This window comes from Bombus vosnesenskii, unplaced genomic scaffold, assembly GCF_011952255.1.
Source record: "Bombus vosnesenskii isolate JDL3184/JDL3185 unplaced genomic scaffold, Bvos_JDL3184-5_v1.1 scf7180000013273, whole genome shotgun sequence".
Classification (NCBI taxonomy): Eukaryota; Metazoa; Arthropoda; class Insecta; order Hymenoptera; family Apidae; genus Bombus; species Bombus vosnesenskii.
In genome coordinates this window covers 2,780,627-2,796,019 of record NW_022882931.1, presented here as the reverse complement: position 1 = coordinate 2,796,019, position 15,393 = coordinate 2,780,627, and the positions used below count along the sequence as shown (strand labels likewise).

At 41.7% G+C, this 15,393-nt stretch overlaps 1 protein-coding gene across 1 annotated transcript; it reads left to right on the top strand.

Moving 5' to 3' along the window:
• Nucleotides 1-328: 328 nt before the first annotated feature.
• Nucleotides 329-5,661, top strand: LOC117231633 (cytochrome b561 domain-containing protein 2-like). Its single transcript, XM_033490238.1, has 3 exons — nucleotides 329-550; nucleotides 1,970-2,234; nucleotides 2,871-5,661. Exons 2-3 carry the CDS (start codon nucleotides 1,983-1,985, stop codon nucleotides 3,369-3,371), a joined length of 753 nt encoding a protein of 250 aa, XP_033346129.1. The 5' UTR covers nucleotides 329-550; nucleotides 1,970-1,982; the 3' UTR covers nucleotides 3,372-5,661.
• Nucleotides 5,662-15,393: the final 9,732 nt, after the last annotated feature.

The following is a 15,393-nucleotide window of genomic DNA, read 5'->3' as shown; positions in this document are numbered from 1 at the left end:
TGATTCGACGAAATTGCGCCCGATTTGCATTGGAAAATTCCGATGCGCGCCTTTCGGTCGCACCTGACGCGTGAGAATAAACTTTTCGAGGACAATGTGAAGGGAGCAAAGCCGGAGATCGTTGGCCACGAAGAGAAGGAGAAAGAAGGAGATAAAAAGTAAAACTTCAGCAGCCAACTGCCACGTACGAGTGACATCCGATTATCAGCGTCACGTAGCAGTACGATGCTTTCAATTATTGAGAATCGCGGCCACGTGATCATCATTACGATACACATCATTGCGAGTGAGTGAGAAAGGGAAACGAAAGAACGAACGAAAGAAAGAAATGTTCAATATCACAGCAACAGAATATTCCGCTCGATTAAAGGATGTTCGCAATTAGTATGAAAGCGGTCGCACTTGGATCGTCATCGATGTTTACGCTCCGCGAAATAGAAACGCGTATCTGAGCGGTTGAAAGTGTGCGAAGGGTGTGCGCGGCAATCAGTGCGGCTATAATTTAAGAAGAATTCACGTAATTTCGGGCGAAGGAGAACGGGGTTGTTTGGTGAGTTAACGAGTCGTTTAAAATTCTACAAAATCTCGTTTTTTCGCTACTGGATCCGGCTTCCCTGCACCGACTGCTACGTTGAAATTTTTTTCCAACCACCCCCGCATCCTCTGGTCTCGTGTTTCCCCTGTCTCTACTATGGACACGAGACGGAGTAATCGTCGCCCTCGGCCGCCAACTCGAGAGAGAATTTCGCACGATTCGATTAAACGATCGTATTCGGTAAATCTTCGGTTGTTCGTCATCCAGGACTCTTGATTATCCGGCAAGACGCGATTCTCAGTCTAATAAATCAACAAACAAAACAATTTTCCAAGGTTCGCAGTACGTAAGGTTCGCTCGTGTAAGAAAAAAGAAGCCGAGTCGTCGCGGACAGCCAGCGTTTTCTAGACGAACGAAAAGTCGAGACGAACGGAGCTCGCCCTAACGAACTACATTGTGGATAAAATAAGTGGAAAATAAAAACGCAACGCGGCCGTTGATATTGTATAGTCGGGAACCGTATACTCTTGTCTTTCGGTGGAAAAAGAAACTTGTTTGTTTTATTCACTTCGCTTCGAAGAGATTATGGCGGCTTGGATGAAAAAAGAAAATCACGTTGGAACGAAGCGAACTTTTCTTTTCTGTCTTTGTTTCCGTGAGAACAGAACGATCGTCTATGTCTATTCTCTTCTCCCTGAACAGCCCAGCTGCTCACGGCAAATATATATTCGAGTCCGATCGCAATAAAGCCATCCCATCGATCCGATTGCATCGCTAAATCAATTATATGCTGAATTTCTATTCTCCACGTCATATGGCCTTTTACATTTTCGTTTCCTACGGAACGTCGGGATCAACGAACTCATTTCCGTTTCTTTCGATCAGTGGCCCGATTTTAAAGGGGTCAGTACCATCGTGCTCCCAGATGTAATCACTTCAAACACAAATACAAGCCAGTCCCCTTTGTAATTCCCCTTATATAGCAATTACTTAACCTAGTAATTACTATTGTTGCTCGGCCAACTCCTTCACCATTTGCTAAATATTTTCGAGCCATGTGGTAAAGAACTTCGCACCGGCAAGGGATATGGCAAAGGGATTTCTCTGATTATGTGCACCGTCAAGAAATTAGCCGAAGAGATTCCTCCCCTATCTGACACAATACGACATCGATTTAGTACGATAGGAAATATCAGAAAGGAAAGAAAAATTGCAATTCAAATAGTAAGACACTTGGAATATTAAACAGAGTTATTAAGACAGATGATTAAAACGGTATAATAACCTGACATTAATTTAATCAAATGAACAGTTACTTAGTTGTAGAATGGAATGTATTCGATTCAAACAAGTCATTACGTGGAGTGCCGTGCTATAAAATTCTTCCTCATATATATATAGAGAGAGAACTTCGTAATTGTTGTAAACTTGCAGATATTTTGAAAGCATGGAAGAAGAAGGAATAAACGCAACGTCGTTCCAGTTGGGCCAAACAAAAGTCGATGTCTCGTCGTCCTCGGAATTTCCGGATAGTTCCTCGAATTTCGAAACCTCTGACACGAAACGAAGCGCATGGAGCACGTGCGTTACCATAGTTGACCTCGTTAACCATATACTCATCGTTTGTCTGACAGCGTTCACCCTGTATTACTCGGTGGCTCACAGTGTCTTCAATCATACGACCCTCTGCACTGTCGGGGTATGTATCTCGACGAATATTCAAATATTTTTCGAACTATTTTCTTTTTTATCTTCACCCTCCTCTGTTCGTCGATCCAAAACATCCTCCATTTAATCCGAGATTACCCCTTTTTCGGATTACGTTCATTCCCTTCGTCTTTCGACGTCTTTTTCCCGCAAAGGAGCGTGGAACGAGCGAACAGAAATTTCAAAACAAACGTAGACCAGGTCTACGTAAACCATGAAATTGAACGAAGGAAAGAACTTTGGACTTTCGCGGTTTAATCGTTCAAAAGAAGGAAAAGCTGTTTTGGTTGGCCACGAGGCAAAAGAAACGCATAAACAGAGGGCAAAAAATAGAAAGAACCACAGAACAGAAGTTTCGTGGGCAACCTTGCCCAAGAATGTTCTCCGTGACGATTACACTCGATTCAGATTACGCCATTTATTTCCCACTTACACACATCTCGCATCTCGCACGATAACAACGAAATCCAAATTCAGCTACGGGACCGAGTTCGCCTATTCCAAACTAGTTCTGTTCCCCGAGGGGAGAGATACCGTGGCTAACCAAAGTGGCTAAAGAAGTTCTAACGACTTTGTCCAACGATTGCAGCTTCCGTGATCGCTGACGACTCGATCTTACCCTTTTCAGTACGTCCTGCTGATGTCGGAGGCTATTGTCGTGCTCGCTGGTGACAACATCTTGACGAGATATTTTACGCACCGCACAAAGAAACACCTGCACTGGATTCTGCAGCTACTTGGCCTGATCTGCATCATTGCCGGTGTCGTGCTAATGTACCGAGTGAAAAAAGTACACTTCAAGTCCAATCACGCGATCCTAGGCATCACATCTCTAATCATAATGATCTTTTTAACTGTGACCGGCTATCCTGTTTTTGTCGCCACGAAACTCCGAAAAGTAATAAGACCGATAACGATTAAGTTTGGCCACAACTTCTTAGGTTTATCGTGTTTCGCGATCGGTATGGCATCACAATGTTTAGGCTATTGGAAATTCAGAACGATGAATATTTCGTCAAAAGTGGACGCAAGGTTGATCTGTATAATCGTTAGTATTATGATCGTTGTGCTTTCGGCAAGGAAAGCCCTTCCGACTCTTTTCCAACAGTTCGTAAAACTATTTAGATAAAGAAATCAATAGAATTCGAGGTGTTAATATTGATAAATTGATTGATTAGATTATCGACACGTCTATTGTAGATTGGTGTTGCTTCATTTCTAAGACTTAAAGTAAACGTTGAGAGATTTTATTGTCTTATTATCTTTATCATGTTTTTTTAAAAAACTTATAAGTATCTGAAAAAACACCGATCCAAATGGTAGAAGGTTTTGAATCGAAAGAAAAAATGCGAATGTATTTTTTTATTTTCCTTTAGTTAGGCGAACGTGATCGACGAGTAAACATAATTCGATTCTTAAGCGATATGGGGAAATTACACAACGTTCGTTGGAAAATAGGTATTGCGTTAACGAATGACGCGATCCCATCGTGTAATCAAAGTTCAATTATATAAAGTCATTACGCTGCGATATTTCCAACGTATGCATCATCACGGTGCGGTTCAATCGCCGTTTATACGGCGATTCAAAAGCAGTTACAGCTCAAACGCATTTCTATTTCACGAACAAGACGATTGGCGTTGCATGATAATTCTTCCATTGAATCATATCAAAATCGTTCTTCTTGCATTGACGCAAAGTGGATTATTCATTGAACCATATGCTGCTGACTGTTATCTGTCAATCGACGATAAAGGCAATTCGATAAATCCTGGAATATCGTAGTGAAATACTATAGTCCTTGTTCGTCTTTGTTTTAATTATTTCAAGAAAATAATCTTCGTTATTTATATTTGATAAATGAAGCCAAACTTATTCAATAGCGAGTCTGAACTTGTGTTTTACATTTTTTTTTTTTTTTGTTTCGCTTCTTTTCCTAGTTGACGTAAATATATAGTTTCCAAATACTGCTACACGATTAAAAAAATTCAATTGACACGTATAAATGTCATTTAAATGTAATATTGTATTTATGCGTAATATTCTCTTCGAACGTATAATCCCAGAGTCGTAATTAACGCGTACGTTGGCACACGATAAACTCGATAAAACTGCCGTTTCAGAAATCATTTAAAAAAACGTTGGTTCCGTCCACGCGATATATGCGCGTGTCTGTATATTTAGTTGGCTCGTCGTTACCGATCGCGTGAAACGTCTAACGAAATTCTCGTCTGTAACGAATATTTATTCGCGCGTGGCACCTGATTGCCATATTGGAAGACGCAGACGACGCTTCCTCGGGGATGCATGTTTCCCGTATATACGCTGCAAACATGCAGATGCATATTCGTGTTTGAGCAAATACGCGAACGACGTTTGCCCGAGCCAAACGTGAACGCATTAATTAGGAGATTTGCGACTCTTCCCTATTGTCATCATTGACTAGTTTTATCTTTCTATTTCATCGGGAAAGGCGGAGGAGAGGCAGATAAAAATTAAAAAAGAAAAGGAGATTTCGTTTGATAAATGTGATCCGAGGAACGTTAATTTAATACGAAACGTTTGTCTTCTGGCAATCGATGCGATCTAATCTCCACGTGGAGTATCGTTGGAAAGCTTCGGATCCTTTTTTATTAATCATCGCCCATTTAGATTCGTTCGAGAATCGTTGTTTCGAATACTTAGCGAAAACCTTTCTTGAAAATTATTTAAATTGAAACTCGTTACGTTCCCGATATCATTCGTTAGAAAACATTTGTATTCTAGCGTGGCTCAACGTGACGTGAAATATTTGAACGCTTTACACCAAGTAATTTCCCTTTTCGCGTTTCATGCTCTCTGCAAAAAAGAAACAAAAAATCCATACTATTTTCTTGATTTTTTGCGACGTGCCATCGTTCGTGTTCCCGTGTTAATTGGTCACGGTGTTGGATTAAATCATCATACTGATTATCGCAATTGTACATTTGCTCGGAGCTCTCGGATTGTTTTAAACTAACAAAAAGTACTGCAAAATAAAACATATCGAAAAGAATTAAAGAGCTGAATAAATACGAAAGTATACGGATTTGATGGAATTATTAATCGCTACAGTTCGTTATCGTTATTGTTTGCGCCCGTCGATTGATTCGAATTAGTTCGTTAAACCGTGAAATTATTCGACCTCGCCTCTTTATTAATTCGTTACACGCTAAATAAACGACGCAGATTTTTCGAACGATGTTTTTTGTTTGGTAAAATGGCGATTTAAAAAACAACGCAAGACTGTATTTTTTCGAGAACACAACGAGACGAATGCAACGCAGCTGTAGTCACGCGATGTATTTTAAAATATGTAAAAATTTAATTAGAATTACATATCGTACGTTTGTACCGGCGGAAAATGAAATAAAGCTTTTAAAATCCTATGTGAAAACAGCGCCACGGTCCAGATACTTTAGCCCGTGTAAGTTTACTATAAATATTAACAATATTCAAGCAACTGTAAGGTATGTATATACGTGTACGCATGTAGCTTAAACTCCGTTAACTGGAGTTCATCTATTGTATGAATAATTCACATCTCGCCGTCAACTTATAACGCATTAAATATTCACAGGGCGTGCGTTAAATTCGTGCAGACGTTTGAATTTTTCATATTAAGACCAGCTGGTCGCTCATTTTCAACGTGTCTTTCTTCGTGATCTTTCATCCGTATCGACCCGTGCTTAGGATTACATGAACCGAAGCCTAAAAAATTAAAAAACGAAGGGGGTGGGCAACGAATAAAGAGAAGGAAGGGAAATGAAAAGGGATAACGAGTCCATGGAGGAACTGTGGAAAAAGTTCAGCGAAACCTATTTTAAACGCTTGACCACCGAAACGCCGAGCTTTGGCGAATTAATCACGAATTAACGACGAAAAAGAGGGACGCTGCGGTGTCTCATGACGATCTCGCGGACCGGAATCATTTCCACTGGAAAATGGAGTTAAAGTAAAAACGGTGGAAAAAAAGAAAAAACGAAGGCAATTCGACGCGCTTTTTACGTGCAAATTTGAATGGTCGTCTGTGGGAGCGCAGTTGCCATTGCCACACACGTTTTTCCATTATTACTGCACGCACGGATTCTCCTCTTGCCTTGCCTTAATTCACAGTTTCTCTCCTGCTACCATCCACTTCCTAAAAAGAAAAAACCAGAACAAAAAGAAAAAATAGATGATATTCACCCGTGCCTTTGTTCCTGCCTCCAATTTAGTGCTTCCTTTTTTTTTTTTTTAGGCCACTCGATGGATCCATCGAATGGTCGATTTATGCTGATGCATTTACGGCCATCCAGGGTTGGCAGCAGGATGCATTGTTTAGTTGCACGCAGCCTGCACATCGTCGATTCGACGATCGCAGCTCGGCATTGGAATGGAAAATTGTAACGTAGGTGCTGATAACGTTGCACAGGGCGGATACGGTTAGGGTCGAATACAGGGTGATCTTTAATTGCGTGTCGATGCTTCAAACTGCGACTTTCCTAATCCCTCTTAGCGCACAGTATCGAGGAAGAGCGCGAGATTACGTTTAAGAGATATAGTACCAAAACGACGTTCCGCCGAAGATTGACCGAGATTAATGGTACACCGTTGCTTTGCTTCCACGTTTATTGCGTAAGCTAGACTAATCGCTTTCCGAACTTCTCTTTAATCGTTAATTATATCGACACATTATAACTCTATAACAGAGAATCGGTCGATTAAAACGTGATAAATGCGAATCGGTCTAATAATAAAATTCCACTTTAATCTTCGTATAGCGTTTTCATAGTTTCCTCTGTCGTAATACCGCAAAAGAGAATATCAAACTCTACCACGTGTAGCTATAAAATGAAAAAAAAAGAAATCATAAAGCAAGATACTCCATCGTGTTCAAAAACTTTGAAACTTTCTTTAAAAGTGTCTAAAATAGGGAAGAGTGAAAAAAAGCAACCAAAACATGGAATAATTTCGTTCATTTTTTAGACGAGCAAACTTGCTACCGGAAAGTTTGATTACCCCGTAGATCACCATCTGACGCGTATATGCACGTAGGTTCGCGGTCAACGAAAATCGACCGGGAACTTTTATAATCCGTATCCGACAACGAAGTGGCGGTCGAAACAAAGTTACCTCGCACGTACGACACCGCTGCATGGAGTTCTCTACCGCGAAATTCCACGCCAGTTACGCTCGATTGAATGTAACTGCGTGTTGTGTCTCCTTTCTCTACCGAACCAACCATAGCAAGACCTTGCTCACGTACAATAATAGCGATTTGAAAATTCTATGGGGTTCGAGTTCGATTTCTTCCTCTCCCTCTATTTCAATCTTTCTTTTTTTTCTTTCTTGTTCTGTCTTGTTCGATGGCTGGCCGCGAAATTGACCAAGCAACGGACACTGTTAATCCTAGAACGAGCAAAATGGGAATTAACGATAGCAAATTTCTCATCGGTTTTGGCTAGACGTTCCCTCCAATAAGTGCGGTTTTGGATATAGATAACCCGAGGACTGTATTTTAGGATATTCGTTTCACCGGCGGCAGGATCGTGTAATCCTCGATGAAATATTTAAATTCCCGAAGAGTAGCTGAACGGGAGGGATTTAATTAAAACAAGAAGGATCTATGCCACGAATAGAGTGGCGGACAGAGACAGGAATACAGAGGGATGGAAGGAAGAAAGAAGCAAACTGGCAATTACATTCCGGGTAACACCGTTTTGCAAACGAGTACAATGACATTGTTAATTAAGCATACCGGGAACAACGAGCGGATAATATCGAATCGGCGGTCTTTTAACTTTCGCACTCGACAATATATTCATTATCCTCTTAATTAGCATATGTCATGACCAGGGTTAATAAACGCGCTTTTATTCTATGCGAAAAGCGATGCGATATTACCCGCGACCGCTGGTAGTTTCATTTTTTCCTCGTAAATCGTCCCTTTTCCCTCTGACCGATATTCTCCTCTCGATCGTGCTTCTACTGGATTCAGACTGGAATTATACATATGCATGCTCGGATCGAATCTCGTCGTGGTTATCATTCATCCACGAGGCCACAGGTATCGAGCCTGCGAATCAATTAATGTAAATCAAAAGCTGCGAACGAAAGCGTGCGCCCATTCGTTCGGTGAAAACGGCACGACCGTATACACAGTCCATTGTGAAATCGTTGGTTGAAAAAGGGAACCTCGATGTTCGGGAACGACGACGACTCTATTTCAAGCTGATATCGCGCGACGCGTACACGCAAGATTACGCGGGTAGTGCTGCTGGCTGCGATTGTGCGCGCCATTGAATTATGTCCGCGGGAACGCAAGTTGTCGGATGTCCACCGACATGATAGCGTCGCCCGTCAAGTGAAACGGTCGTGTTTCATTTTGGTCTGCCTACGTCGCTGCTAATGGAAGTTACGCCAATCGAAGGAAAAGGTCGATGCATACCGCCAACTAGAAAGGGAATATCGACTCGCTTTGAACCCCTTCGTGAAATTTTTAGCCGATGAAGTTGATAGATGGACGAGATGTCGAGGAGTTTCGTCTCGCTCTGTATCGTTTTATTGGTAGAACGTTGCTTCGTACATAGATTTTGTGTTTGAATAAATCAGAATGGTTAACACGACATGGAACACGTTGAACTGTAAAGCGATGATACTTGTAAAGTATGATTTCCGTGAGATAAGTATAACTTTTAATTGCCCATTGTGTAAGGTAAATTTTGTAGCGATTGTTTGTATAATACTGACAGAAACGCGTTATCGCGTGAAACGTATCTCGTGAAACGTGCGTGCCATTAATATGAAACGCGGCCATGGAGGAAGAAGAGGATGATTTTGGGTCAACGCCAGATTTTAAACTCATTAAACACGAGCCGTTCGGACGGACTTGGGAACGCATTTATCTGCTGTTTCGTTTTACTAGTATATGGAGGAACCGTTGGTTATTTTCATTCGTGATTTCGTTCTCTGTTTGCGCAGGACGAATATTTCGGCTCTCTTTCCGCTCTAACGGCAGAGAAATTGATTTAACTACAGGAAATAGGATATATAAATCATTCGAGCCAGGGTGTAATTCTTTTGTAGAATGGTACGTGTAGAGGGTGTCCAGCGTGACTTTGTTATACCGGATATTCGTTTTGTTCGTTCAAATTCATAGGAATCCATACGCGCGCTGGCCCTTCTTCTCGCCGGACTCCCGACCACGCCACCAATTTGTCAGTCACGTTCGTTCAAATTTGTCCGGCTAAACGGTTCGCAAATTACGATAAAATCATCCATATTTCAACGAATAAATTATTGGTAGCTTTCGTTCAACGAATCCTTCTCGAAATACAATTGTAAATCATTTACGACGGTTCGATGAAAGCAGAGGGAAAAAAGAGAGGAGGAACAGTTACGTATTGTAGCGAGTTGGTCTCTACGTCAAACCAGTGATTTCCTCTTCGTGGAATCGTTATATCCACAATATCAACAAGTAATATCTCGGAGAGCGTAGGTTGGGATTCCCGGAACGCTCTGATAACGACACAACGAAAACGCAACGATAGCGATACACGAGGAAAAAAGATCCGATCGGGGAAAACCGTAAGAAGAAGAACGCGTAGTTATACAAACGATCGTGACTCTTTCTCTTTCGATGATCTTTACCGAGTCGTGAGTTTATCCTCGATGGTCACACGAGCCAATGAAGAAAATGGAAGGAAAAAAACCGAGAAGAAAAATAAAAGAGAAAAACACGAATTCGATAAACTTCTCGCGGCGATGTTCATTTACGTAAGAAGAAAAGCAACTTTAACACCGCGCCGGCCGTATCGTTTAAAGATCGAACACAGACTCAACGATCGACGTAGTTCTCCAACTTTAAATTCGGTCTTCCGAAAGTTTCCACGTACAGGTATATATACGGAGGCGACGAAAAATTCTTCTTCCCGCGGTCTTAAAGCGTCGACACTCCCTTTACTCCCTTATACTTGGAATTTCGTTGGCTCTGCCTTAAGTTCAGCCTTATGTAATCAAGCAAAGGAATCGAGAACTCGTAGGTCGAACTACGGGAAGCATCTGAGCATCTTTCTTCTTAAGTAACTTACCTTTTCACAGTAGTTTTCACGTGGCGCGCGATGTTCGTCAGATATTCCTTTCGCATTGATCCAACTTATCCCATTTTCCATTCTCCTCCCCCTAACGTGCTCGCGGAATGAACTTCCACTTTGAAATCTCCAGCTCGTGATTCGGGTATCCTTTTGACGATGTAATTTACGATAAAGGATAAAATCGATGACAGACAGACTTCGTTTCGAAACACACAGACTTCGATGGCAACGAGATGATAGCGTAACCCCACAAACGAGGTGACTGCATTCGGTGCAGAAGTAAGCAGAAATTGCGGAACGATTCTCTCTCTTTTTCTCTTGTCAACGTTTGAACGGATAGATCGTTACGCGAGGTTACAACGTGGGAGATCTTGGTTACCCGATATACACCTGAACTCGACGAATCTCGTAATCGATCGGATCGGGAACGAATTACCTTGCAAACCACGGTTTGTTTCCCCTCTTTCACGAAAGAGTCGGCCTCTTCGTGGTTGTACGCCACTGTGTTATCAGAACGAGCTGCGTTTCTACGATCGTCTGCGGTTCAAGATACCGTTCACGATCCGATCCAACGTCAGCTCGTGTGCACCTTTTGTGTAGCTTCACGAACGTTGTGGAGTGGATGGAAAAAGGAATTTCCATCGTTCGACACCGGGGCTAAGTCTTTATTAAAAAAGCTTCCATTCCAGAAAGCATTCATCGCTCGAAGCGAACGTTGATGGGATCACAGCCGCATATAATTTTTCAGATACATTTACAGGAAGACATTTATTTAAAGGTATCTGCTTCCAGTGAGATTAGTTCGCATTTTCGTATCCGGTTCGGTTGAAACCGGGATAAAGTAGATGCTACCCGATAAAGTCTACGGTAAAAGCAAACTTTCCTCTTAAATTTTTTCTCGCGATCCGACATCGTACGACCGAGTAAAGTGGCGATAATGATTGCCGATACCGCGACGTCGATGCAACGGCGACCACCTAGTCGCGCTTCAAATCGAATTTTTCTCGTCCCTCTTTACATTTTTGCAACGTTGAAAATCCAATTTATCCAGCCCCGCTTCAACCCACCAATCGCCGTCCACGCCCCACGCGTATTGCCTTTGTTTCAGCGGGAATTATTTTTGTATAAGACCAGATATAAGCATTAACAAGCTCGATATCGATCCCGGTTGTTCCATTTTTATTTCTGCCGCCGCTCGGTTTGCCAGCGTTTCATAAAGAATGTACGTTTCGCGGCAGATAGATGCATCGGTTGGCGATTGAAAAAGGTCGCTCCAGGTACTTGCAAGTATGTAACGGAAGATATCGACCGTTCGTTTCTCAAGTTCGATGGTATCTTTTTGTTTCGCACAAAGAATTCGTGTCGTATTAACTCGTAATATCTGGATTTCTGTGGAAATCGTAACTATGCTATTCGATAAACGAATGAATAATATAAACGAGCGAAATGTAATATTATCGAGCACTCTTTTTTGTATCTGTTCCGTAACTTTAACGATACATCGTGTTTCAAATAGGACGTTTTTCTTCTTGAAGATCAAGCTCGTACAGCGACGTCAAACAACGTACGTGGCCAACCGCATAAATATTTCTTTAAAATGCATTTTACGTACTCGAGGTCTCGAGAGGATAGGATATATATGTATATGTATACGTGTACACCTATCTTGCAGTGGATCATCTCGTTGTTTCGTCAAAGTCGTTATATCCGTGCTAGGCAGCGTATAATCTTTCAACGGAGACGAGATTGACATTGTATGCATAGCACCGCGAACTTGTCATAAGGTAGACGCGTCAAAAACCATTTTACACCTGAATCCGACGAGGAAATCTAATCTAGCTCCGGAAACATATCTGCTTCAGCCAGGTAAAGATATTCTGGCGTTCGACGTTGAAGGAACCACGAGTAATGTTCGTCAATCGTAGCCAACTCCACGTGACGCTGTTATCACGTGGAAAAGCGAGCATGCAATCTTCGTGTATTTCACAGAATAAATCATCCAATCGTGCACGAGTTTTTATCTTTCCTGTAGAATGGCGGACGACAAACTTCACATACGATCGGCTGTGTGTATCAGGCCCTTCGTACCTTCAAATATTCATCAGGAGAACGTTCAATATTTAAAGGCTTTTAAATGCATGTTTTACCGCAATTACGTTAGCCACGTTCGCGCACGGTTGTGTGCAATTAGATACGTTTGCACTAAAATTTTCCCTTCCGTCGTCCAACGAATCGGCCGTTATAACACGCCAGTGTAAATTTACATTTTTCATACACGCTCCTGATATAGTAGTCGCAGTCACATTTTTTGATTGCTTTTTTTACCCTTTTTTCCCCTCTATCATTCTGTTCCTCCGCTACTTCATCTCCTTTTTTGCATATATCGGTAATAATGAAAGGCCGCTGATTTTGAAAAATGCACGGTTCGGTTGAGACGAACATCGAGCTATTTTCATGCCATCCACGTTCATTATACATACACACATACAGATATGTAGATATAACGTATATATATATACACAAGTATGTCTAATATACTAACCATCGTATGTCTTTATCCATTTTCTTAAGCCAGATCAGGTGCGCAAATTTTTGTGAAACGTCGATCGATGTCGAACGGCCACCTTAAGTGGATGACGCGGCCCAAGGGGCATCCAAAACGAATTTGTTCTAGCTCGTGGTGGCATGAACCACCTCGTTCGCCGTATATAACAATCAGGGCTTATCACGGTTCGTCAGTAAAAGGCTGACGAGGCGTGGGTCAATCCCAGCCCGGTCGATAAGGTCATCGAGCTAGCGACCAGAGTCATTTGCCGACACCAGCCAGGTACCTCGTAGAATTATCCTCGTTGACGAGCGGGCTGGGCTTAGTGGCCGCATTAGGGGCTCGAAATTTCTTCCGGAAATTCACCTAAGATGGACGAGAAACACGTTCCACGTGTCGCGCCGGATAATATACCGAGCTCAACTGGCCCGATTTCTAACGAGCCTGATTAAAACTTCGCGCACTTAGACCTATGAGAATCTTCCGGATCGAATATTTTTTATGCTAAACCATCACGATAAGGCGAGCAATTATTTTTATTTATTTCTCGAGTGGAAAAAGATTTTTTTTATTAATCTGTGGTTGTTCTTGCACATAAGATGGATAGGATTAAAGAATAATTGAAAATTTTAATTCTTGTAAAACACTTCACGATATTGTATACATAATTTACTAGGTTTGTTCTACCCTTTCTGATAATCTTCTTCGATTATCGACGCTTAGGTTACTGTTCTTTCTGTTTTTATCTATGAAAGGGAAGCATGACTGGGGCACAGAGGAACCAATTTCAATCGCGTTTTTAACCTTTAATTCCTCTACTGTTCTTTTAGTTCTTTTGTAATAACCGATTGAATCGAGCGTCGGTTGCGATAAGCATTCTTATCGATCCTCGTGGCGTCGGCGAAGAGCTGCTACAGCATTGCTAGGTAATAGCTACATAATCAAAATATCGTTATTGCTAAACTGCTTTAATCGAGCGCCATAAGAAGCATGTAGTTTATCTAATGCTTCAAAGGCTGCCAATTAATTTGTTAATTTCTTGGAAAGTTGACAACGCAACGAAAATAAATTATATTCAGCTAATTGCGAGCTTCGAGTGTAGACAAAACGTTCCTTCGTCGGTTTCGCCGCGAACTGTTTCTCATTTCCTATCGAGCCGAAAGAACAGGACGAGTATATTTAGAGAGACGAATAAACGGATGTGAAACGAATGTCGATTCAACCGAAGATAAAGTTTGAATAGCTTTTATCAGAATTGCCATCTAAAAATAAGTACATTAAAACTTGAAGTAGTTACCAAGTGTGATTACGATGGAATGTCTCCTTACACTTTCTAGGTCTTGATGCTGTGAACTTCTAATTCGTTAGCTTCGCGCATCAATCTTCATCCTCGTTTTCGCTCTTGTCTCGTTGCCTCTCTGTACAAAATTCAGGGAAGAGCGAGAAAATCAGCATGCAAATGAGACATCGTTTCGTATTACCAATTGAAACATAGGATATACGATAATCAACCACGAAACTAAAGAATATACAAGACTTTAATGGAATTTGTATTTAATTTCTCTAAAAAGTTGGATAGGTTTTCGACAAAAATTACGAGAATACGTGAAAGGTGGTTTCCGGTCAGTGGGTCGGCTTTCTGATTGATTGTCGTTACGGAATCATTTCACCTAGTCGTGGGCTTCATCCCCGGCTAAAGGATTGCTTGCATATCGATGAGGTTGTAAAATGACCAGTGACATGGTCAGCGCTTCGAATTACCGACGTATGCTGTATGTGGAGTCGAACAAGAGAAATACGAGAGTGACACAGACGCATAATTGATTCGCATCGGTGGAAAGTGTCTTCGGAGATCTAACGTGACTACAACCGATCGTACATGTCTCCAACCGGAATTAGGAGTGTACATCCTTTGTGCTCGTGAACATCGATATCTGCCCGTCGTAGTAACGTGATTCGGCTTCGAGTCACGAGTCCTGTTCCAAAGCTGAAACTTCCGAATGTTATATAGTGCTCAGCTTGCAACTCGTTACACACTAACCTAATCTGTGATGGCTAAACTAACATTTTGAACCGACAAGTTGCCATGGGAAAGGATACCATGTTCGATGGCAGCTTGTAATTTAGAGAATATACTAAAGTGTACGTCAACGAAATCATAGCGTCTTGGACGAAATAATACCAATCAAAGATCAGAGATTCGGAAACAGTGGACTCGGCCTTGCCTCGTTGACGAGACTGCTGGAATAGATCAGAATCATCTTTCTGGAATAATGACGTCCAGATCTGCTGGCTGTTGGTACACGATATTAACGATTCAAATTTAGCACGCCCGAATGCTGGCTGCTGATTGCAGGCTGAAGGCAACTTTGATTCGCGCCACCTTAAATCGGGTCAACGGGAAATTGTTCCTTGAAGGGAGAAGTAAAATGATAAAACGATTAAAGAAAAATTCTTTAAGCGACTTCCACGATGCTTTCATAATTGCATTCGGAATCCGTGATACCTCTGAT